This window comes from Aythya fuligula, chromosome 2 (assembly GCF_009819795.1).
Source record: "Aythya fuligula isolate bAytFul2 chromosome 2, bAytFul2.pri, whole genome shotgun sequence".
In the NCBI taxonomy this organism is placed as follows: domain Eukaryota; kingdom Metazoa; phylum Chordata; class Aves; order Anseriformes; family Anatidae; genus Aythya; species Aythya fuligula.
In genome coordinates, this window is record NC_045560.1 from 53665556 (window position 1) to 53692571 (window position 27016).

General features: G+C 36.6%; 1 protein-coding gene across 1 annotated transcript in view; it reads right to left on the reverse strand.

Annotated features, from left to right (window-relative positions):
- The window catches only part of NFX1 (nuclear transcription factor, X-box binding 1), a 58470-nt gene that overhangs the window by 20402 nt on the left and 11052 nt on the right, over positions 1-27016 (reverse strand). Inside the window, 20 exon segments of the mRNA XM_032180874.1 lie at positions 158-231; positions 330-560; positions 924-1003; positions 1737-1856; positions 7260-7293; positions 7295-7332; positions 7335-7368; positions 8911-8928; positions 8930-8959; positions 8961-8995; positions 11160-11175; positions 11177-11191; positions 12313-12410; positions 13487-13704; positions 13842-13941; positions 14992-15131; positions 17092-17163; positions 20043-20148; positions 22403-22480; positions 23915-24076. Coding sequence (XP_032036765.1) covers positions 158-231; positions 330-560; positions 924-1003; positions 1737-1856; positions 7260-7293; positions 7295-7332; positions 7335-7368; positions 8911-8928; positions 8930-8959; positions 8961-8995; positions 11160-11175; positions 11177-11191; positions 12313-12410; positions 13487-13704; positions 13842-13941; positions 14992-15131; positions 17092-17163; positions 20043-20148; positions 22403-22480; positions 23915-24076 — 1699 coding nt within the window.

Below are 27016 nucleotides of genomic sequence, written 5' to 3' on the forward strand. Positions count from 1 at the left end.
ATGAAAGCTCAGAAGAATGAGAAAAAAGAAACTGTAGGTGTAAGGACAAAAAAAAGTGTGAAAAATTTTGTGAATTAAATATATTAAGTCAACCCTGAAATTTATTCAAATTGTGCAAGTCCAGCAAAGGAAGTAAAATAATTATCATAGTACAAACCTTTGATACGTATTAGATGCTTCTGAGCAAATCATACTCTCCTTTCTTCTTCCACATTCACAGTGAAGATCAACCTGTTGCAAATACACAAGACAGCAATTTGTTTAAAATTTGGTCCTTTTCTGTCCAGGGAGGGATGTGAAGGGCAATGAATTTTCTCTGGACACCCAACCTTTGCACTGCAGGATGTTGTCGGGCAGGGTGAAGAAGGATGACATGGAGCCATACAGGGATGATTACAATATAGCCTTGGAATAACACAAGGTTGTTTACACTCTTCATCTATAAGACATTCTCCTTTATGACAGATTCTTTTACATTTGTGCATTCCGCATTTTAACATTTGATTGCAGCGAAGTCCACAAGAAATGTCAGTGAGATGACATGGAATATTACTTCGCAGCTGAAAGAGGGAAGAAGAAAGATGACAACTAAAAGCGAACAATTATATAAACAAATCTCAAAGCACTTTACTGTTCACACCTTCATTTGGCATTGCCCACGCAAGAACTGTAATACTAAAATATATTAGAACAGAGTTCTTTATATAATAGTCCAATATAGCAGACAGACTTCTAAAATTTAATCACATTAAACACAAACACCATTAATATATTCCACCTCAAAGAAGCTAAACCAACAGTCACAGAAAGTGAAATATCAAATGCTTATTCTGTAAGTTATATACACATAAAAGTGCATCCTGAACTTTGTTGAGAATTTTCAAGCTACACATTATTTAGTACTCAAAAACTCTAAGACTTACTTCATGCTTGCCCATACACCATTTCTGAGTCAGGTAGGTACACGGTGGACACTTCTCCTCACTATGACATGAATGGTACACTGCAGCCACAGGGTGCAGGAAAATAAAAAAAAAAAAAGAAAGGAAAGAACAGTTATGACCATACTTGAATCAAATGCCTTAAAAGAGACAGCAAGGACCACTTAAACACGAGTTGGTATTTCAGTACTTTATGAGAATAGTAATTACTATTTAGTAATTTATGGGAAGAAAGACATTTCATGCAAGGGTAATCTGTTCTTTAAAATATTCTTTAGGAATTATGATAGCAGATTTTTAGGTGAATATTCTTCTGCATTTTCTAAGTTAAATGGTAGAAAATACAAAACATTTGCAGCTTCTGAGCAGGATTACACTATTAGGCAGGGTATGTCAGAACATGTATCTATTTAACCTGCACTGTATGTTTTTCAGTCCACCAATGTCATTCCAAGGAACACAGAAACTAACACAAACTGTTCACCAGATTATCCTACTGTTTCAAGAGAGCATGTAATCTTTGCAATATAGCATTTAATTCGTTGTGACTATTGATAATGTCTAAATGTTGCTGTCTGGATCAGAGAGAAAAATCCAATGTTTTTACCAGTCAAAAGTAACACTACTGTTACTTGTGGCAAATTTTTAGTTGGTTGGCTTCAAAGTACAAACTTTTGGAAATATTCACAACTACTGCAAAAACAGCTAATAAAAGATAAATATACTTCCAAGCAGACCCATGTATGCTTTACTACAATTTTAGTTTCTTTTTTAAAATCGAACAATTTAACTTACCTGGATGATTACAGTCATGTGGCCTGGTGCATGTTTTCTTACACTCTGGTGGCTGAGTGCCACAGGGGACAGGGGGGTAAATCACCGATTCACCACAATAACAAGTTAACTCATCAAAACCTGGAAAAGCAAATCACAAAAGAAATATATCCCAATGTATGTGTATTTGCACTTCTCTACTAAAAGAAATCTTTAAATAAAGATACAAACGTTTAGCTTATTTTTTGATAATAAGCACCACTATAATGAAATTATTAGCCTTTGTGTCTCCTACAAGAAAACCAGACTATGACCCACAATGGATATGCTTGCTCTTAGAGAGTGATACTTTGACAGCAACATTTTGAACTGGAGCAGGTATAATGCTCCTATCCAGCTGAAAGCGGTTCAGGTTTTATCCTTCACTCAAAAACATGGAGATCTCTTGAAGTTCCTTTCTGAAAGCACTCAAATTTTGTGATTTCCTTCCCACTCCTAACAACTCTGAAATTTCTTTCCTTTATCATTTTTTCCTCACATCTGTGGTCAGAATTTGTCCTTTTGCCCAGACCTGCACACAGTACTGGGAACATTTCAGATAAATTACTGAAAGGGCACCGCACTGTAGACTTCAGCCTAGAATCTCTTCTGTATACTTCGTGTCATTTAGCACTACCTGGATACTCTTAAGCAGCTTTTGAACCTGTCCAAATACTTCAAAATGAACTTTCAAATACAGTTTTTCTTTCTCTCTCTTTTTTTTTTTTTTTTTAAACTTCCCTTATTTTGGAAACAGATTTTTAAACTCTTGCCACAAGATTCCAAATCTCATTCATAAAATAAACAAAGGAATAGAAATCATTTAATACACCATTCCAACAACACTTAACACTGCACAAAAATTAACCACTTCATTGCTGTTTTTCAGAGTTTGAAGAAACAGAAGGAGACACTGAAATGTCTCTACAGTTATTACAAATACAAATTACAAATTACAGTTATTACAGATCTTTAGAAAAACAGGATAGTAAGAGTAAATGCTAGTATCTGAAGTCATATAGAAAGAGATGAGAGAACAAAAAGGGAATATAATTGATCTATAAAGGAATAAAGAGATAATGGATCAGAAAGAACAGTAAGAGAGAAGGTAGAAGGATATAACAGAATAATAGAACTGAAGATAATTCCAAGCTGAAGAGAAGGTGTGTGCATTATGCCAGCTGCTGAATCCAGCAGATTCTGGGAACCAGGGGATTACTCCTTCCCAAGGTCAAGATTCCACTAACGCCAAATCTGTTTAAAACCATATAGAGGCCCAGCCAGTAGTAAGACTGAGCAAATGTTCCAGAGACAGACACACTATACATACAACAGTTACATTACCAGACACTCAGACTAACACAGAGCCTACTAAACACCAACAACATTTCCATAAACAGATATATCAATAGCCAAGTCCTCTTCCTCCTCTCCAGCTCATCAGGATTAAAGTTCACTAGTGAACACACAAACACACACACTCTAAGTTCACATGCACACCACGTGGATCTTTGCCTCATACACATACCCAGACACACCCAGTCACTGGCTGATGTCCTGGGTATTTCCAGAAGCAGATCTGCCCCCTACCTAACAGCCAGTCCAGCTTGAAGGTCATTAGCAAGTTACACGTACATGCACAGGCACACACAGGACTCAAACTATTTTAACAATGGAGTCAAGCACATACACCCATGTCTCCTCAGGTACTGGCACCCAGACTGAGGGGGCCCCCTAATATTTGATCCCCTTCTCCAGCTGCTAGCATACAGACTTCTCACATACCATTGTCTCTCCAGTTGCTAGCACAGAGATTGCATGCTCTCATAGCCCACTGCCTCCAGTTGCTGACATTTAAATCCCTTGTGCAGAATAGGAAGAGAGTACACTCAAAGATACTAAATCTTATTCCTAGGTTAGGATAGATAGTGGTCATCTGGTGCACAGGTTTCACTTACTGCACTGACCAGCAGCTTCTTACATGCAACTGTTACCTTTGATCTCCCTTTCTCTCCATTCTCCCATGCATGTACTTCCATTTCCCTCCATTCTTCTCGATTCCTACGTTTGTCTACTTGTCTTATTCTACATAAATAATCTACTGCAATATTTTGTCCCCATTAGTCCCATTTTTTTTTTCCATCAATACCCAAGTTTGCTATTTCTGGCATTATTAGCTGGGTCACACAAGCATTACATGGTAACTTAATGTTGGAACTCTCCCAGAAGAGTTCTCAGTACTCCCCTCCTCCTATTATCTCTGAAGCTCAGTCACCTCTCACCTTCACATCTGTGAAAGTCAGTTATTCCTCATGGCACTATCTGAAACTCTTGTTTGCTTTTCATTGTGGGTTCGTTTTTCTTTTTTCCTTATATTCAGCAGTTTCTTATGACCAGTTGTTTCTTATAGCTGTTCAGTCAGTAAAAATCTCTGATCAGGTCTCAGCCTTTTTTCCGTAAGTCTTACATTGGAGCAGTTAATAAAAAGAATCACTGTTTTGATCTAAAGAGATTCTGTGGTTGAATCTCCTTACAGAAACAGCCAAGAATGCTAGAGAGAATAAAATGTAAAGGGTTAGAAGGAAGGAAAGAAGTAGGAAAGAGTTGGAAGATTCAAAACGTCCACAGATTTTCTGCAAGCATAGGAAAGAGCAGGGCTTTTTGTTTTCTTCACTAAAGTTCTTGAAAAACCCTACACCCTTCTGAAAGCAAAGACTCAAACCTTCATTGGCTGAGGAAAATGAAGGATCAGATAAAAAGGTCCCTAAAAGATCTGACCATTAGACAACTACACCAGCTGCTTGCCATTGATGTGAATTGATATGTGAAGAATTTTATCAGTACTGAATGTTCCTTAAGTAGCTACTAATCAGGATAAAGGGGAGGAGGTCAGAGACGTTTGCTCCACACAGGGAAAACAGAACACCTAACAACATTAAAAAAACACAGCTGTCCAGTGCTGACATAATTTATTTTCCTCAAGATATGTACTGCTGTCTTAAAAAGTCTGGGTCTCTATGGAAGTAACCCTAGTACAGAAACAGACCTAGAAAGGTGAAGTACATCAGAAGCACAAAGAACCACACAGGTGGAAGTACATTTTAGTGTTGCTTCTTTATACCATCCCTCACCATTCCCAAAGCCAACAGTGGAGATGGAGGCACAGGCAAGAATTCCAAGCTAATTCCAAGTGGGAAGTGGCAAGCGTAATTGAAATGTCATGGCAGATGATACCATAGTTGCTGCAGCCCAACTGCGAAGTGGTGGCTAGATAGGTAGATCAGAGCCAAAGATGCATTTCCTTAGTGCTGAGATGCACGTCCCATTAGCTACAGGGTCAGAATACACAGGTACAGTGATAAGGCTCTGAAATAGTCCAAACATTGGACTTGATGATTCTTATGGGTCCCTTCCAAATCAGGATATTCTATGATTCTATGAGATCTTAATGAGCAACATCCAGGAAAAGCAGGGAAATTTTTGAAGATACAGAACACAACTTAAGGAACACAGAGATTTAAGACAAGTGATAATGAGTAGCTAGCTGGTTGCTTGAATAGATCACTGCTTTTGCTGTACTCAAGAAAGGGTGCTTTACCTCAGAAAAGTGTTTTACCTGCACTCATCGCAAAGTTCAGCAAAAACCTCTGTAGCTTGACCACCCACTTGTATCACATCCAACACTGGAACAATTTATAGGGGAGGCAATTCTTAGGTCTCTCCATGCTAAAACAGGCATCTGAATCTTGGGTCTGAGAATTAAATAAAATCCTCAGAAATAGAGTAGCAAAAGAAAGAAATTTGATGGCCTTGAAGACCGAACCCAGGAAATCCAGTGAAGAAAAACAACCCCTACCCTTCTGATTTAACCAGACCAGATGTTATAGATGTGACACGTGAGACTGTCAGATTACTATTTTGCTTTGTCAGGAGAAATGTTTGGACACAAAGATTTATTTTCTAAAGAACAGTGAGTATGCCTGCATACCATATTCAAAGGCTATTAAGACAGACTACACTGCTATTTGAGGCTCTAGATACCTCATCTTTTCCAGGATGTTTTCGTGAAAAGTAAAAACTCTGTAAAAATTGATTTCTTTGATTATGTTTGTGTGCACATGCCATAGGAGAGATGCATTTACTACAGCAGATAAATGCTTCCAACTAAAACAGTATCCTTACAATGTACAACACCTTTCTCCTATTCACCAATGTCATGAGGTCTAGTTCACTTTCAACATCTCACTGTCCTCATTGCCACATTCCAGTGAGCAGTTCCAAAATAGCACCAAGTTTGAAAGAAGACTCACTTTTGTCCAGCATTGACTGCAGAACTAATAGAAGACAAACACTTCATAAAAGCTTAAGTGGAACTCCAGGTAAATATATTCCACTCTAGAAACACTCTGTACCCCCTGTTTTAATTTTAGATTAAAACAGATGCAAAAATATATCTAGAATTAGCAGCTGAAAGACTTAACAATGATGGTTTTTAAGAAAACTTCTGAATTTCTTAAGAGCATTACTGAGTGAAAACATCGATACAAGTTGAATGATCAGTAAGGGCTCTTCCTGCCCAACTTTCAAAGACTGCATTTAATTGTTTTTAATTTACGTGATATGGTACATCTATATAAAGAAAGGGTACTGTATTAAAAGAGACTGAGGAAAAAAATCAAAATGTTATCACATATAAAGATATGCCAGATCATCTAAAGATTCTGCTAGCTGAAGGAAACATGAGATCTTTCTTCTGTCTGCCTCAGGCCAAAAATCAGAACACTTGGTATTATCTACCTATTAAAAAATGTATGAAATAATCAACATATGGTTTCCTGCATCAAATGGAGAAAAGCAGTTGTGGAAAAATAGTATCTTCACCTGACACGGCTTTTAACAGAATACACACGTTTAAAGCTACTGCACCAGCTCAGATGTGCAAATACTTCAGCAGTCATAAGAAATTAGTACCTAATAGTTGTCAATCTATTTGTAGCAATTCTGTAGTAATTTCACCATCTAGTACATGACCAGAAAGCCTAAGACACACAACTGACATCTCTTACTTCTTCAGATGGTCCTTTCTAGAGAAAAATCACTGGACTATCAAGTTGGGAAACTGATTCTAAGCACCTAAACAGTTTCTGCTACATAATCCAGGAACTATAGAAGTTATTTCATTGTTGAACAAAAGAGTTCCCTTTACTTAGAAATGCTTTCTAAACTTTTATTTTCCTTGCATGATTCCTCAAATTTTAAGTGATTGCTGGATATATAACTGAATATATTTTATTGTAGTTCATTTTTAACTATTAAAATCCAGTTACTATACTCATCTACAACAAAGTAACTTTCTTTTCTATGAAAAAACGTAACAACGAGAATAAACTGCAGATCTTCAGATTCTGGTAAATTCTGACCAAATGCTATGTCCACCTCTGACCAATTAAGCAAATACATGTCTATAACATATAAAAAATAATGCACTGTTGTACTTAACCGCACTTGTTTGCCAGCAGGTTTGACAACTGCCCCGATGGACAAGGTTCTTCGCATCTATGAAGGCCACAGTTGAGTTGCGGCCACAAACCAAAGAACACTTATGCTCCGTGTCCTAGAGGAAGGCAAAAAAAAAAAGAAAATTAGGAATTAAACTATAAAATCCATAGGTTTCTTTTCTCTGTGAGGTCATAATACATGAATCGCAAAATCTTCGGGAAGATATGAGTCATTGTAAAAGGTGAGTTTCTGTAGCAGGGCTAAGAGGGCACACATCTGTTGAGGTGACCAATCAACTACAGAGGTTTGCTGCCTGCTGCAGACCTTAATGTTGGATATGTGGAGGGAGTGCCTCTTAATACTATTGCCTACTGCTATTCCATGTTGTCACAAGTGATAAATGCCAGAGCAAACCTGGACAGGACCAGAAGTAACTACAGAGCTCTGGGGGCAGTACTGAAGCGTATGTGGGCTCAGGTACTGTTTCCTGCTGGCAAAAGGGAATGGGTGTGAGAAAGGCAACTAAAAGGAGAGTTCAATAAATTGGCTGCAGAACTAGTGCTGGTATCAGGTTTTGGGTTCTGTGATCATGGGGGCCTATGTTTGCAAATCAGCATCTACTTGGAAGAGACAGGATCCAATAGGAATTTTGCCAATAGATTGCTGACCTCCTAAGTAGGGCTTTAAACTAATGTTGGGGGAGGGAGAGAGTAATGCACCAACCCTGTGAGGGAGTGACAGACAAGGTTAACAAGAAATTGGCATAGGGTTACGTGACAGGAAGGTATAACAATCAACAAAAAGGGGCTGAAGCGGGGTCACCCCAGCACTTCTATGTAAGCAAGGAAGCGCCTACAGAAATCCTCAAATCCTTTTCTGGGAAACTTAGTATGTGGGGGTACCTCCCTGGTACCCCACACACTGGTGAATATAGGGGATGAAATAGAGAACTGTGTGCAGCTGCAGGGCTATAATCTTGTTGGGATCATTGGAGACACAGTGGGATGGCTTCCCATGATTGGAATATTGCAATGAAGGAATACAGACTTCTTAGGATAGGCAGGCTGGAGAAGGATTTGTTGTACTTTGTGCGACAGAGCAGCTGGAGTACATGGAGCTCTGCCTGAGGATGCATGAGAACAAACTGTGAAGTTTTCCTTCCTTGGAGCTGTTTGGAAGCAGTGGGGTTGGACCAGATGACTTCCAGAGGTTCCCTTCCAACATCCTCAACCATTCTGATCCTCTAATTTTCAAAACTGTGTAGTGCAAAAAATAGGCTTAGGCCTGATCTATACAGTTATTCATTACAGCAGGGATGCACAATTTTTGAAGTTGATTTCACTAAGACTTAGCTGCATCATAGCTTATAGTTCTTGCATTAAATGATCTCTCCCTTGTCTGTTTCCCTGGAATCACTGGTCCAACAAATAGCACCTTTACTGCATTGCACGGAATGTGTTTTTGCAATTAAAAAGATACACAAAATAAATGGTGCAGAGTAAGTGCACACACAAACGTTTGGAGCACGACTAGTACTAGAAATAGAGAAGACACACAAAAATGCAAGGATGCAAAAAGCAAATAAGTCTTTCAACTTCACAACAAAACACAAACACAGTTTACATGAAGAGCTTTATAAAACCACACATGCACTTACCACACAGCAAACTTCATTTACACTTGTGTCGTCAACATGATCTTTTTTTTGTTGCATCGCTTATCACACATGAATGTAATAGCAGCTATTACAGAAAAAAAAAAAAGACATAAGTCATGATTTACTCTTTGCTCATGCTGAGAACAAAAGTTGAAGTCACAATATTATGCTAAGGCTGTTGCAAGACCTGGTCTAAAAGACAGTAATGCAGAGTAAGTCAGCATGCAAAAATTTAATCACTTGTTCAAAAGGATTTTGGAGCGCAGAATAAGTGAGACTGGTTTATTTCACATTATTCTTTATGCCATAAAATCTGTGAACAGAACACACAAAATAGGATACCCTGATACACTGAAGTATCACAAATACAGTTTAAGACTGCTCAAATTGGTATAAGACTGAAAATATCAGCTAAATACAGCTACTGCTGATATGGTGACAAAACTGGCACTACAGAAATTTTATCACCATCTACCGATAGCATGAGCAATTACTTCTGAATTCTGAAAAGTAAAGCCTTCATAGCCAAAAGCTCAAATTAGGAAATATGCATATTACTATCCTGTAAATAAGTACCTCAGTATGATAGGGGTCCATCAAGTAAACATTTTCCCTATATTGAGATTCTTCAAAGAGCTTTAAAGGTTAGATAGCATAAAGATTAGGTTTTGCATTTGTGGCCAATTGCTATGACTTCTCCAAGCAAGTATCCTCACCATTCTGGATAGCCAACAACCATCACAAAAGACAGGAAATGCAACAAAGACAACATTTAGTGACCTCCTTCCACAGTAGCTCAGCTAGATACAGAGGATTACTACTGTGGTGTAGTTAAACTAGTGTTCCAGGTCTCCTAGCTTTCTTCCACGTGTGGGGTGATGTCTGGAGTGGTGGGAATGGCTGGAAACATCCATCCATCCTTCCTTTCATTTCCCTCCTCTAAAATGACCTCTCTTGATCACCTGCAAGATCAGCAGATAACAGAGTACTCCCTATGACTGGCCATTTGGTGTTCATGAAGCAATATTGCAGTAATTCTACATAGAGCAAGACTGTGACATCTTTACCTATTTATATTTATCAGCCCTAGCAATGCCCTTTGCATGAAATGCTGCTGTAATCCAATCTGCAAGGCCATTCTCAAGAGTTCCAGTCCGTGATGCTGACCAAAATAATCTTAGTCAGATTCTTTAGTTTTATACAAAGACAAAATTCCCAGATCAACTCCTGCTCTGGTTGAAGGCCAAAGAGCTTTCAGAACAGATTTCAGGAGCTTTTTTTTTTTTTTTTTTTTTTTTTAATCTATTTAACATAAAACACAGTCTATCAAAATTTGAGAATGAAAAACTGGAGAACAGTACATCAAGACAAAGAAGAGCAAATAGCTAAGGAAAATCCTGGACAACTGGAACTGAACAGAACAACAGAAAAACCTCAATTAGCTCAGAGTTACACCATCTAAAATTCTGTAATAGAAAAAAAAAACTAAGATAAAAACATACTGCAGAGATACAAGATCAGTGTCAGAAACTGAAAAATGAAGATTAAATCTTGCCAACAGTCTGTTGTTTCTGAGATTTGCTTAACATTTATCTTAAAGTGAACAAGAAGATACTAACACTTCTAATAACCAAGTATATCAAAAACACCCTCCTCTCTCACTCAGATGTAGGTTTGTGCTTTTCCAGACAGCACCACTTCCCTGGAGAAATTCTTCTAGGAAGTGGTTCTCTTCAAATTTACCCTCACTGAGCTGATTTTTGAGATGCTACGTCCAGAATACCCTAAGTGCCAAATTCAAACCCTCTACTGAGCTCAGATATGAAGACCAGCAACACACAACTACGAAGCAGAATGAAAGCTTCCATTTCTACAGGAATTTGGACAAGAACAGAGAAACATCATTACTTTGTATCCAAGCTGTACAAGATGACGCAAAGACGTGCAGGATGCCAGGGGGCAACCTGTTGAATAGAAAGAAACTGTTCAAATTGAAATAGAGCTTGCTTGGAATGTTCAAGATCAAACAGTGAGGGAAAATCTTTCCTTGTTTAACAGATGGATAGAAGGGGAAGACACTTAGCAGCATCCCAAGAAATGACCAACTTGACATAGAAGTAATGATAAAAGCAGCAGTAATTGTTCAGATACTTGCCAACTTCTTGAATCAAACCAAAATTAATATGAACTGCATCTCATTTTTAAACTTTGAAAAAAATTCGTATTACATATTTAACATATTATAATACCTTTATTCCTGAGCAGGAGCACATGGGACTTCCTAGAAAACAAACACGGAGCAATTACATTAGAACAAATGAAACAATTGAACTTACTCATCTAGAAAGCACCTAGTCACAAGCGATACAGAAAAAAGTTTTCATGAGCATAACACATTTGTATAGGAGAAAGAAACAAAAGTTGGAATAAAAATTCTAAATTTATGCATTATATCACATTTCAATTTTCACTTTCAATCTTGACCTATATTTTTTTCCCTTATAGATTCAACACAACAAGAACTTGTAGTTTAATATTCCTTACTTAATTCAGTAGGTAATGCTGTGAAATAATAGGAACAGGATTGTCCTATGAAACCAGAAACTTGCATGGAGGACAGCAAAAGAGCTCTTCTGGAGAGTACTAAAAAAACACACAAACTTGTACTTTGACAAACTGTCCCACAAAATGCAAGTCTGACTTGATTCAAAAAAAATCAACTCTCACGATTGAAAACTTTTTATGTAGATAAAAAGACTTCAACATGAAAATAAAAGGCTCCTGAAATAGTACCCAAAGATTTCAAAGCCATGGTTACACACTGTAGAACAGTTTAAAAATATATTAATTATTATATTACAGTTGCTGAGAATCTGCTGGGTCCTTACATAAATGCACTAAGAAAGGAGACCAATAAAAACTGATAATCTCTCAAATATTTCAGCAAATCTACAATCTATTTATTGCCATACAGTTGTAGTTAGCTTAGTATTTTTGACTACCTTTCTCCCAGTTTAACATTACTCTTGGCAAAACTATCATTCTTTGTGCCATGTAAATACTGCAGGACAGTATAGGGCTTTGCAGCCACCTTAAACAAAGGAAAATTCTACATAAAGGCTACAAAAATCCTTCCAAAAAAAACGTGTTCATGATAAGTTGCCTGTGTAAGTTACCACTGTGTAACTGCCTGTGCAAGTTGCCATGGTAAGTTACCACTTCACAGTATAATCTAGTTAATATATGTTTATCAGATGTAACACAATGCTGTCTCTTGCAACTACGGAGCACAGCACATTTTTAGTATCCTTTTTCTCAACCACTTCAGCTCCTTTTTCTCCACAACATCAAAAAAACACCAAAGACTACCTGCTTCCATGGTCAAGCTTCATATGTGCTCACCTTTTTTTTGAAGCCACATCTACAGTAAATATTTGATGTTTGAGAACATGGTTTACACTCTCCTTCATGGCAAAGGCTTTCACATGTATGAAGGAACTCTATCAAAGTGAAAATACAAAGATTAAAAATCAAAGAAATAAATTACATGGTAAGGAACTGGGAGTTTATTAGGAGCATCACAGGTCACAAATACTATGTGTATGTGCAGTGGGGTTTCTAAAACAATAACATTTTCCATCAAACAGGCATAAAAAGTTGAACGACTTCACAATATCTTGTTTAATGTATTGTAACATTGCATTGCTGCTATTTTCAACTCTATAATACTGACTATATAGACTAAAGTTTCAGGTCAACAATAAACATTGAAAATGTATACGTATTTGTTATGTTTTATTAATGCATAAAGAAAAAACCCTGCGTGATAATATCCTTACACAAGTTCCAGGAATTTTAAATATACAAATTTTTCTTCCTTTTCATCCCAAAGGGATGACTTACCATGCATAACCTAGTAAGTTAAATATGAAGGTAACTGAAATTCCAGTAAAATGTAAATTTGGACAGTCTGAATGGATCAATCATTAACAAGCCCTTATTTTTTTCAGCACTAGACTCTCTACAAGTGTAGCAATTTATGACTAAATAAGCAGCTTTATAAAATTAGAGCTCTTCATACAATCTCTCTGTTAAATACACTTTAGTTACCTAATGCACTCACTGAAGTACCAATTTGGTTTAATTTCCACATAACTTCTTCCTTCTCAACCGCCTAGCGCCACGTTTCACTTTGTGGCCACAGTAAATTAGTATTTATTAGAGGTTTCTGAACAAATCAAAATAATTTGTCTCTACTAGTCTTCACATGAACCACGAATGCTTAAGGTGGGCTTTTAAGAGACCTCAGAAAATATTACTTGTTGGAAATTGCTACCGCTCTTTTCCTCTACCAATACAGAAGTCCACATAACAACAACTAGTGTTTAAATTTTGTTTAATGGCTTCTAGACAAATACATTTACTCATTTTGAAGTATAACTTTGAACCAACACAGTCTCTCTCACTCAATTTGTTAATACCCAAATCACTAATAAAATATTTCGGAAATGAAACAAGTTACTTTTTCTTTTTAAATGAGAATTCAGAATATTCTGATGGAGAAAGATCTGATTACCATAGCTACCACAAGAAAGAGGTTTGCCACATGTTTTTCCACACGACGGGATAGGATCTGTGCATATTTTACGTTCAACACATCCTAGTTCCAGTAACTTGCTGAGAGGAGTCTGACCACAGGGACAGCGATACACTACTTGTGGAAGTCGTGGACAGAGCTGGCAAGGCTGAGGATGACATATTTGTGTACAGTTGTGCCTCCCACAATTTAATTTTCTAGAAAAACAACAAAAATAACAACAACAAAAAACAAATAAAATGAAAAAGGCAAACTACCTAGGAATGACATGATCATTTAATGTGAGTAAAATGACCTTTTTTCCTTTCAAAAGCCTAAATTACAGTGACCTTACTTGCCACATGTATTCTGGCATGAGAAACTCCCAAATCCATCAGAGAATTCTTCCTTTGTCCCACACAATACTTCTTTAAAGTTGCTTCCACAGTAACACACTAAAAGAAAGAAATATTCCACAGAAAACAACATAAAATATCAGTGACAAAACAGCAGTACAAAAAATACAAAAAAGGAAAATCTGGGAAGCTTATCAGTCAGTTTTTACAAGTACAATGAAGTTGCTCTTCTTTAGATTTAATTCAGCAACAGAGATTTCTCAGTCCTAGAGAGGATGGAATTCCTCTGTTATTTGTTTTGAAAAGGAGAAAAAAAAGCTGAAGGGAAAGCTCTATTTGCACAAAAAGCTTATTTATTAAAGCAGTACACATATATGTACCAAGTTCAGTATTACCTTAAATGTCAAGAAAATTAAATTACAATTTTATACATAAACTGTTCAAAAATTTTTATTTGCTTTTGTATACTGGCGGACATACTTGGACAATTTAATTGCCATTTGAGATCAAAACACCAGTAGCTTGTTGAAATGTGTTACGATTCTTTCTATTCTTTTTCATGTACTATTAAATCTTGGAATTATATCACAAGATTAAGTAGAATCATAGGATAATTCAGGTTGAATGGGCCCTCAAGGGTCAGACAATCCAAGGTCTTACCTAAAGCTGAGTCAGCGATTACATCACATTACTCAGTTTTACCCAGTTGGGTCTCAAAAAAAATCCAAGTTTTCAAGAAAAAAAATCTTTATAACCAGTTACGACATTTCATTTTAGCCCACTGCCTCATCCTCCTACCATGCACAGCCTGGCTCTCGTTTTGATTACCTCCTATCAACTCGTGAAATGCTTTAGTCTCTCCTAACACTTCTAAATCTAACAGAACCTAGTTCCACCCATCCTCATAGAGAGGGTGCTCCAGCATCCTCACCATAATTCTTCTAGTTCAAAATTCTTCTAATCTTGTTTATATTCCTAGTTAACTAAACAGTGATCCTGATAACTTTTCCAAATTTTAAATATTTTACCAATATATATTTTTTTCTTTTTTAAGTAAATCACTCGCCTCTTGGAACTGTTTTTTCCCTCCTCTTGTTTTCTTAGTATGCATATCATGAGCGGATATGCATAAAGCATTCTGTTACTTACCTTGCTGTACTGTTAGCTGGCAAGGCGCACATTTTCCTGCATGGCACACCTGGGTACAGCTGTGCTTACCGCAGTTTAAAGTATTTCCACATACATTAGAACAATGAATTTTTGTTGATTGGCCACAGCGAACTGAATGACTGCAGAAGAATACCACAGTCGGTTAGCTACCTTAAAACTATACAACATTTATTAAAAAAGCAAAACGCTGTTTCAGTAAAATGACAAAGCCTTTGAAAAGGCACATAACTTATTAAAGAACTGTTAGGAAATATTACCCCATCTTCCTGATAGCATAAAAGTCCACTGAGCACAATGAATATAGTGATATGGGCCTTAATAGTGAGTCAGCAGTCTGTTGAAACACTTCTTGTAATTAAAGAACAATAGTATCTCCTGTCCTCCCCCCAGTGTGGCCTGAATTTATCTCACATTGATTGCAGTCACTTAGTCAATAAAAGGTACAACAACCCCCTACGTTCTTTCTCTTACATTAATACATTTTATCAATTCTTTTTTTTTTTTTTTTTTTTTTTTTGTATAGGATGCTTGCAAAGGTTATCAGCATAAATTGCATTTTATTGTAAAATATTACGGCTCTAAAACTTAAAATTTTCTCGGTCTCGATACAGTTGCAACAACTGACTTTACCCACTTGAGTCTTCTTGGATTAATCACATATGACCAAAAGACATTGTAAGACATTTCTCCAGAAAGGGAAATTAAAAAAAAAAAAAAAAAAAAGAAAGTAATACCAAAGAGATCAAATCAGATGTCTTAATAGCATTAATGGCTTCATGTGCATATGTCAAAAATAAAATAAGCAGAGCTGAAATAAAATAAAATAAAATAAAATAAAATAAAATAAAATAAAATAAAATAAAATAAAATAAAATAAAATAAAATAAAATAAAATAAAATAAAATAAAATAAAATAAACAAGAAAAAAGTGTGTGTGTTGGGAGAGGGAATAAACATACTGTTCTATATTCTGGCCTGCTAGCAAACTTATCTTAGACAATTACTGCAAAATGTTTTAAAGTTGCTATTTCATGTAGACATCTTGAAGTCTGAGGTGCCACGCATCTTGGATGCTGATACAGTACATATGACAAAATCTATTTAGAACCAAGTTTTAAATGTTAAATGCAGTATTATAAGAAAACTGCAATCTGGTGGCACTTGGGAAAAATAATCTTCAAGGTTGTTTCATCTGTTAAAATGTTAATTGCAAGGAATAGCAAGAATAAAAAGAAGTAATCTTATCATATAAATTAAATTCAGTAACCTATAATTAATCCATTTTTCACTGAATATAAAGTGCTTTCAGCTGCAAATACTTCCACAGAAACAGCTGCACCTTCTTTTAAATAATTAAGGTGATTTAATATTACATTCAAACTTTCAGAAATAATTGTAGAAGTCTGTAAAACACTCATAGACTAAGAATGCTCACTGAAATAGGTTTTTGTCTTTATTCTTGAAATGAGCACAGGCAAATGTTTAATTACACAGAATCAGTTATGGGAGCTATAACTATGTCTCAGAAAAATTGAACATGAACCATCATAAAGTATGGGCAGTACATTCTTGCTGTTGACAACGATATTACATGCATCAAACATGAAAGGAAAAGACAGTCTTCAAGACTGGAATATACTACAGACTACCCTCTTGTTAGTGGTACAGCTTCCCAGAACTGTATTTGAAATTATATTTGAAATTATTTCTGGAATGGAATAAATCAAAGTTACATTCAATTTGGACAGAAAAGGTGTGAACTTTTTCCTAATTCTTTCACTGGGTCTCCTACAAAAGAAAATAAATACTAGAATGTGACTGAAAAAAAAATCATATCAACTCAGACTGCTTGGACAACTCTGCTCCATGTCCCAACATTTTTTTCTTAAAATGAAAAATAGCTTTTTTTTTTTTTTAAAATATAAACTTCTCCAACTGATTTTAACAAATAAATAAAAGCTAAAGCTCAGAAGAAACTATATAAACTTTAAATAGACTATAATACAGAAAAAGCATTATATAAACTTTTAAGAAACTATTATTACATAAGCTTTTGTTTACAGAACAAAAATTTTCTACCTTGTTTGTCCACATTCGCATGTTTTTGTCACAAAGGCTGGGCATGAAGGACAAGGTCCTGGATGGCACAGGCTTAAAAATAAGTCATAAAAAGCAAACAGAATTGCACAATTAACTCAAACTCCATGACACTCCTACAGAAATAAACCACAATGACCTAAAAATATAGATTTTTTTTATGGAGCAGTACATTCTGAAAACATCATACATGAAGCCTTTACTCCTGCAGAACATTAAAGAACTTTAACTCATGTAAAAATAATCGAGATGGCTACCATTGTAAAAGTCTCAAACACTTTAAGACAATGATGTTGCAGGAAAAGTTTCATATTCCTGTCAAATTAATAGTAACATTGCTACTTATATATTTAGCATTTTACCCTTCAGCAACAGGCATGCATCAATTCAACTGTGTTCATTCCTCAAACATTACATGCCCAAACCATTAACGCATTTTCTTTCTTGCTGATCAACAATTAAAGACCAAAACTTTTCTATGAAGTTTCTTCTTTTCCTTGGTGGTTTTACTTTTCAACTCAGTAAGAAACGCACGTGCCATTAGGTTCAACATTTCTAACTCTGCCAGTAAGAGCCGCTGTTCCCCTTGCATAAGGTAATGGTTTATTACCTACATGGGAGATGCAGCAAGTCTGCCTCAGTTTTCTTTCTAATCAGCAACTGGAATTTCCTGTGTGTCACAAATGCCAGTCCTCTACTTGAATAGCAGATCTCCCCTCCTACGTCAAGGAACATTATATGGTCCCCCTACACATTTAAGAGCTCTGTAAGGCACAGACAAGCCTAGGTTTATAAAATTAAACTTAGCTAATTTGTCTGTGTTCTTCCCTAGCCAGCTTCCAGTCCCCTTCTTTTGAGAATACAGCAACTTGCGTGCAGAGCAGTTCTCATAAATCAGAACTGGCCAGTCCAGATGTCCTATTTTAAAACACACAAAAAACCACCCCAAAACAAAAAAGAAACAAAACAAGCTAAGCAAAAACACTGAAAAAACATCTGCAGACTATCCAATTACAACACAATTACCAAATTCCCCAAGTACAGTCACTATGCAAGGACAAAACAGTACATCTCTTGTCATAGTCAAGAGCAATATAACTGAGTCATATCAGAAGCTCATCAACAGTGATCCGTCTTTATTATTATCTGTAATAAGAGACTGCAGCTTTATAGCAAGACTCCTTCTGACCTACTGTCAGGAAAGTACCACACAGTTAATTTCCATGTCTACAAGTTTTGCTAATGTGCATTTCTGAGTTGTTTTAAATGAGACTGTGTCATTTTATTATTACAAACAGAATTCTAGTAATGCCAAAACCAGTCTTTTGAAACCAAACTTCTGACTTTAAAAATAAGTATTCTTTATGGATTCCTGTAGATGTATGCACTCACACACTACTTCTCTAACAAGTAGTTCTGGTATTAAGTTTACGAAGAACCTACAGACAGAATCACACAGAATCACAGAATTTCTAGGTTGGAAGAGACCTCAAGATCATCGAGTCCAACCTCTGACCTAACGCTAGCAGTCCCCACTAAACCATATCCCTAAGCTCTACATCTAAACCACAGAACTTACTTAACCAATACTTGAGATATTTAAAACTCATTTAACCCTTTTACACAGGCACACAGAGAAATTGCAGAAAATTTTCTTTAGATGATAAAGACTGATGACACCTCAGAGTTTTAGTGTGTTTTAAGGGACAGAGCCAAAAACACAAACAACTCTGTTACAAAATAAAAAGAAAAAACAAACAGATACCAAAGACCTCAGTATTAAGTTCTGTTCAGTGCATTCATACTCTTATTTTTGCTGAACCTTGATTCTGTCTTCAGCACGGATGATTTCTTTCACAAACTATTGCAGTTATATGCTATTCTAGAGAACTGGCATACCGTAAAGGTTGTGATGATAGGTGCAGCTAGACATAAGAAAAATTAAACTTAGATCTGCCTGACAGTAAAAGTATTAGATTTGACAATACAGCCCCAAAAACTTTCTGCAACTGTTGTGAAGACTACAGCACCAAAGACCTATGAAGGAAAACCAAACATCCAGGCTTAAAACAGTACAGAGAATAGAGGGAAAGTTGCAGTTACTGCCTTTGTGAGATCTTTTTCAAATGCTCTCAAAGCTGTTGATAAGTCTGTCATTACAGACTTGTCTTCATGTATGTCAGATGAAAACAGATACGCTAAGAACAACACAATTTTTCTGACTAGCAAACAGTTGTATATTGAAAAAGCTGGCCTAGTGCTGTTAATCTTGTGGATACGATATTACATCCACACTGCTAAAGAAGACCTAAGGAAAACATCCAAAACTGAAAATAAAATTGGTCTTTGCCGCTCTTCAGGGAGTTATACAAATAAACGTTAATAAAAACAATCCAAGTTACATATACTGATTGCGATCTCCATAAGGATTTTGTTTCATTAGGCTGGTGGTTTGAACAAACGAATAAAGGCATTACATATAATGCCTTCTAAACCTCAACAGTTTACAAGCCAAAAAAAACAAAAACAAAGAATAGAAGTAAGTGGACCTTTAGTCAAATCAAGAACCACTACTATTTAGATTAAGATATACATGTTCCATTACAGGAAAAGAGGCACCTAAAATCTCTGGTGGAGACACATTTAAATTACTTTTATTCACTACTTTCTTGACTTCAACTAAAGTTCTTGAAACCAAGTTATGCAGCTGGTTCAGCTCCTACAATAGGATTGAAACAACTGATGCATCTGACCTCCTGTACATCCTCTGATATGAATTCACTTTACACAACCACAAATAGCCTCCATTTCTTTCAAGCTTCAGTTGAGCTATATACCAGATACACCTGTAGGCATATCCTACAGTCAAAAAGAACTCAAATACAGTCTTCAGAAGTTTTCTGAAGTTCAATAGTCACATGACATTTACTTACATGTTGCAAAGATGTGGGCAGTCCAAAGTCTGTCTCTTCTTTCCACAAAGCTCCCCACAGCTATGTGGAATTTCATTTCTATTCCATTCGGGATTGTGTACCTTACCTAAAAAAAAAAAGGTCAAAGTCACAAATGTGTATTGATTTGAGTATAATATTCAATTTGGGAGAAATATTAGATCAAAAGGAAAAATTTCTATTTTCAATACTGAGTAATCTTATTTGGAAAGCAAAACAACATAAGAAGTTTCATGGTTTTTGTTTTTTTTTTCTTTTTTTTTTTTTTTAATCTCATTGCAGATATATACTTAACATCTTTAAAAGTAAATTCCACAGGAATATCAAGCTCCAGAAGATTCTTTCCTTCTATGCTCTCAGCAGGCACTTGGGTAGTTGTTATTTGACATCAAACTAAACTAACAAAACACAAGAAAGTGAAAAGGTCCCTTTAGTTGATCAGACTGCATAGTAGGTAAGAAAATTAAACGGTGCAACCCCCTTGCTGCCTCAACACAGAAAAATAGATACCATTCCCAATACGTAAGATCTAGCTGGTATAGAGATGCAGAATGGGGGCAGCATGAAATGACTGTGCGAATTATAAAAGTGACTTCCCTAAAAAGAAGCAGATTCTGCATAAACCTTAAATGTTGACATTTTCATGAATGCAGTAGGAAGTCTTGAACAAAAAGTGATAAATCCTTTAGGTTGTACTCATGGAATATATGAGGCTTTCAGGTAAGCACTGAAACTACGTTTTAATTGAACTGACATATCCTTAACAAATCTTGTAGCTCTAAGAGCATGAGATGATTGTCCTGGTTAAAGTTAATTACCACATTTCATCACAAAGGCAAATCTAATTTGGCTGTCTGCAAGAGAAACAACTGAACTAGTATTACAGATCAGATCAGCAACAATTAAGGACACCAAGAAATTGTATTTTTTAGTGACATGACTCTTTTAGTACACCTATATTGTAAGTAGCAAGTTAGAAAAGTATGAACACAGAGCATGGATGGCCTTTATTCACCAGGAAAATCCTGAAAATTTGAAGATTCTAAAGAAAAATAAGCCAGGAATTTCCCCCATGCAATAGAGAGGGAAAAAAATAAAAACCACCACCACTAACGAAAAACCACAAGGCTTAACCACACTCAACAGAAATTTAGTATTCTGCAACAAATACAAGACAGACTTGCATAATAAGTAGCTGGTTAAGTTCAAATGCCCTATCTATCATCAATGTAAAATTATATACAGATTAAATGTTTATGTTCCAACATGGTACTCCACTAATATTGACCCTGTGGACAACCTGAGGTTCATACCGTAGATCTTCCAAAATTATGTAACAGTCTAGAGACAAATCAACTTAGCCTAGGCAGAATCTTTCTTATTTAACAGATGGATGACCTGTCTTAAAAGTAAATCCTTCATCTGGAATCAAAACAGTCATTCTGCCTGAGTTATTAACCCTGTACACATTTCAAATGACTGTCGTAACAAGAACTCTAAATGTCTTACCTGAAATTGCATTATTCTTAATTGACTCACTGAACCATTTAGATAAAGAGAATCTCGGGTAAAATTGTTACCTATTACAGTGCAAATTTAGTTTCTGTAAGATAAGTTCATTGACTGGCTCTATTCCAAAATAAGCTATTTGGTAGGAAGTGGGGTGAAAATTTCTAGTGCCACATTTACTGAAGGAAGGGAAAGCTACATGAAATCAACACAAATTTCGGAAGTGTAAATCCCAAACAATTTATCCGCATGCCTGCAATTAAGTAACATCATTTATTTCTCACTTCTTGTCATACACCTATGGTTTAGTGGATATTGCACTCAATTTCACCTACCTTTTTCATTAAACATGTATCTACATAAAGTCTGAATAGTCCTAATACTCTTTTCTATTTAACCCATATGTGTCCCTGATAAACATAAGTAACAAAACTGCTACATTCATACAGCCACTCTTGTTTTCTTACAGTAACATCAGTTGTATGCTTGAGTTATATATTATTTTGGTGCACCATTGGCCACAAAAGCAGACATAAAAGATTCAGGTTATTTCAATCCTCATACAGAAGGAAAGCTTTTAGGATAGAAGCCCAATTCTAGTAAGTGTTTTTATATAACTATATGAAAACATATATAAATTATGATTTGTTTTGATGTTTAAGCAATACGTAGGGGTGTGATTTTCTGTGCGGCAGCCTTCCAAAATCAATAGTTTTAAACAAGGTTAAATTTCTAGGACATAGGCAAAGGTGCAACAAAACAGAATTCAAAAAAAAAAAAAGAATCAAAACAACAGAACTGTTTTTCTTTGCGAAAGCCATCAAGAAACTCACCACAGAAACAAGTGTAAGTTCTAGGAACTTGTGTAGAAGCATTCTGACAAGCAGGACATCTCCAACCACTATTACCATCTGTGGATAAAAAAAAAAAAAAAAGTGACTTGAAAGTAATAAAAGGAGCTAATTGGTGAGCCTAGAATAAGTACAGGAAAACAACAGGAAACAATATGAGAGTAAGCAGTGAGAAAGCAGGTTAAAATAAGCTAAGTTTTTACAGTATCAACATAAACACAGCAGTGGTACTTCATCTGACCTGACAGACTCATACTTTATAATAGAAGCAAGAACAATTTTTTTTTTTAAGTTGGACTTCTGTTGTCATGTTCCCTGTTGTAAGACAACAATCTACTTCACAGAATATTGACAGTCTTCACCATATCTGAAGATTTGAGAAAAAAGTGTTAAAATGAGGAAAATGGGCAAGAAAAATAAAACTACCCACAGACTTAAGCAACACCTAACCTTTCTTTTCATCGTTGTCTCATGTTGTAAGTTTACATGTATTGCAGAAGACCAGTTACATATCACTTCACGCCCTTGAATAAATTAGTGCTCTATATGAGAATGATATATTTTATTTAAATAGTGACTACACCTAGCTATTAATATGGAGTCTATTCTTTAAGTTGGTATTTTATTAAATAATAGTTTTCTTGCTTCTTTTTTCAGGAAGGTGTTGGTTGGTAGCAATGGAATGTCTTCAGTGTAAGGAAGACAACATTCGTACCTATCTGGCTAGGAACAAATAATCAATTAGGTTGGAAAAGATCTTCAAGATCATCAATCATCAACATGACAAAATGAATACCATCACTAAACCATGTCCTGTGATGACATTTGTGAAAGCACTATTGAACACAAATTGGTTATATCAATATAAGCCAATTAGGCCTCTCTTAACCAATCAGTTCAGATGATTTATGAATACATGCTCATGCTCATGCTTAAGACCAACTTCCACTTCCTTACCAAGATTTATTTGAGTGCTGTAAACTTGTAAGCACCTTATGTGGCTGCTCCCAAAGCCAGTATACTAACCCCCAAGGGATTCCCTATAGTATTATTTTGTACAGCATACTTAGCCATTACATTAACAATGCAATTCCTTTCAATCCTTTTTAAAAGCAGACAACTAATGCTTGGAGTAGTGCTTCTGTTGGACTTCTAAGTCAAACAGATGACAGAACATGAGATTTCCTGGTGTGTAAAAATGCAGACAGAGCTTTGCATCTTGATGCAATGATTTCATTGAACAATCTTGTATTTACATTCTAAACACAGAAATCAGTTTTAGCCACAATACTGGAAAGAATCGAAACAGTTAAGAGGATTATATGAAGTATCTAAAGAACCCTGAAAAACACATTTCTGACTTAATATATTTTTAGGCTTACTAGTTACCTTAAATTAGACACCATTTAGAACTAGTTTTCCAACACAGAAAACAAAAATTTTTACTATTAAATATATTTGAGAGAAAATGTACATATGAGAGAAAATATCTACCTTCTGCTTGAGAAGCCGGTGATCTTGCCCATTTCTTAATGCAATTCAGGTGGAACACATGGTAACAATTTTGGCAGCTCCACACAGGGGCTACTATCCGGACTACCTCACAACATACCATACACTCGTACTTCTCTGTGGTCAGCTGCTCAATCAAGGACCCTGCACATAAAATATATTACTTACATGTAAAACATCAGCTAGTTAATAAAAAATAAATTAAATTCCAAGAATTTATGTAAATTTTAACAGAACGTCTTTTTCCTGTGTGGCTCTGAAAATTGTATTATTAGCTTGCCCCTGGAAAATACTTGGTACACATTTCTCTAGTTTCAGAGCAGGAAAAGGGAGTATGAGATTTGCATAAAAGTGCCAACAATAATTTCTGTTGACAAACAACAATCATTGTGATCTTACAAAAGAGTTAATAGCTCTTCGCCTGCAAGATTGAGGTTTTTACACAACATTTTATATGAAATCATAAAAGTTTACATATATATCATTTACATATGTATCATATAAAGTTTACAACAAAAACCTTGAAGCTTATCAACTGTAGGAGTCTGATTCAAAATTAAATTTCATTCCCATCATTATTTCTGGAAGACTACAAAACAAATAATAACAGTGCTGTACCTGCATTATATAAACCAGACCCTCATAAATTGCTTTAGGAGTGGAATTACTGGGAAACAATAGCCAAAACATAGGGCCTTTTGAGCCAAATGAAAGAATTTGAAAAAGGATCTTGAAAATAAAGCAAGAATTCTAAATGAAAGATGAAACAGCCTGAAAACAGAGTTAGATGCACAAATATAACAAAGGCACCACATAACTTCAGTTCTGCCGGATTAACTCTCCCACCAAGTCGAAGATATCAAATACATCTCATAAATACTATTTGACCACGGAATTTTAAAATCTCTTAATTACATAGCTTTTACACCATTTTTACAAGGGAAGTTAGAACCTGTAGCAAATGACAAAGGAAAAATGACTACTAATTCAAAATGTTCTGTACCACACATGATTTTGAGAGCATGACTATAGGTGTATAGGTGTTAAAAGCTGCAAGTGTGTATTGGGATTATGTCGCACTGTTTGGGTACCATGGGGGTGCAGGGATGGCCTCTGTGAAAAGAATGCAGAAATTACCCCATAAGGGCCTATTTCAGCCAGCTCCAACAGGACCTGCTGCTGCCCAGAGATGTGCCAATAAGCAATGCTGTTTATACCTCTGTGAGAGCATTATTTAAGAAAGGGGAAAAAAATTCTGCACAACACCAGCCGGGAGAGAGAGGAGTGAGAAACAGCCTTGCAGACACCAAGGTCAATGAAGAAGGAGAGGGAGGAGGCGCTCCAGGTGCTGCAGCAGAAATTCCCCTGCAGCCTGTGGTGAGGAGCATGGTGGTTGGATCAGGCTGTCCCCCTGCAGCCCATGGTATACCAGGGCAGAGCAGGTTTCCACACTGCAGCCCATTGAGAAAACCACAGTGGAGCAGGTGGGGCTGACCTGAAAGAGGCTGTGACCTGTGGAGGACCCCATTAGAGCAGACTCTGGGCCGGAGCTGTCTCCCACAGAGAGGAGCCCACGCAGGAGCAGGGGTCTGGGGGGAGCTGCCGCCCACCCATGGGGGACCCGTGCTGGAGCAGTTTGCTCCTGGGGGATGGATGGACCCCGAGGTACAGAGCCGTGTGGGAGCAGTGCTTGGAGAGCTGCTGCCTGTGGGCAGCCCCCGCAGGATTAGTTTGGGAAGGACGGCATCCCGTGGGAGGGACCCCACAGGGAGCAGGGGCAGAGAGGGACCGTGAAGGAGCGGTGGAGACAAAATGCTATAGACTGACCACAGCCCCCACTCCCTGTTCCCCTGCGCTGCCCAGGGGGAAGAGGTGAAAGAGGGTGGATGGGAGGGAAGGTGTTTTCATTTTTTTTGTTTGTTTCTCACCGCTCTAGCTTGTCAGCAATAGGTAATAAATTTCTCTAATCTCCCTATGCTGCGTCAGTTTTGCCCATGACAGTAACTGTTGAGTGATCTCCCTGTTCACATCTCAACCCTTCAGACCTTTTCATCATACTTTTTCCCCCTTTCCCTTTGAGGAGGGGGAAGCGAGAGAGCGGTTGTGGTGGAGCTCAGCTGCCCGGCTGGGTAAAACCACCACAAAGTGTTCACAGTATTTGCCCTCCTTAATATGGGACAAGCACTTCTGAGCATCACTTCTAGCCATCCTGCATCAAGCACCACAAGATTTAGAATTAACAGTCATTTCTGCTTCCAGTACCCTATGAATTTTACCTGCTGACAAGAAAACAACCATGCCAAAAATTTATTTCCTTACTCTTCTCCAGGAGACTAAAGATATATTGCTCTCAGAAAGGATGGTTGTCACCTAACAGGTAAAAAGATTCAGTCTCCATGAAAATAGTGGCAGATAGTGTTTCCAATACAGGTCCCAGCTGAAGCATGAAAAAGAAGCATTGCCAATGTGGCAGAGGAAAGATCCTTAAGTTCCCTGTAAAAGATCGCTACCTCTTTTTCTGGTTATTGCATATGATGATCTTCACTTAAGGACAATATTTGGAGAAAAATTGACTATCTTTAGTTTTATGATTCAAGTAGAACATCAAATTTCAGGCTCCTGGGCATTTTAAAGCTAGAATGGATCAAGGAAGCTCTTGATCCCTAAGCATCTCGCAAGGGAACAAAGCTTCTTACTGGAGCTGCTTTATGCTTCCTGATTATGCTACTACATTCTAAGCTCTGAAAGAGAAAAATCTTCACACAATTCAACAGCACACTCAAGGTAACGAGAATTAGTGTACCAATCACTTATGTAAGAATAAGGTTAAATCCAGGTTAAACTGTTTCTGGAGAAACAGAAACCAGTACTGTGGCATTGAAGAAATTCAGATTTCCGTTTCATATTTAAGTCCTTAACTGTAGGGGTTGCCACAAAATTCACTCAGGCAGTGAAAACTTAAGGGTGTGCTTTTCACCAACAAAAGCACATGGTTCTACTCCCAGCTTCCAAACAAAACCAGTACACTAGAGATTTTCCATTTCTAATTACCTTTTGGTACTACTGTTGCAAAAAAAAAAAAAA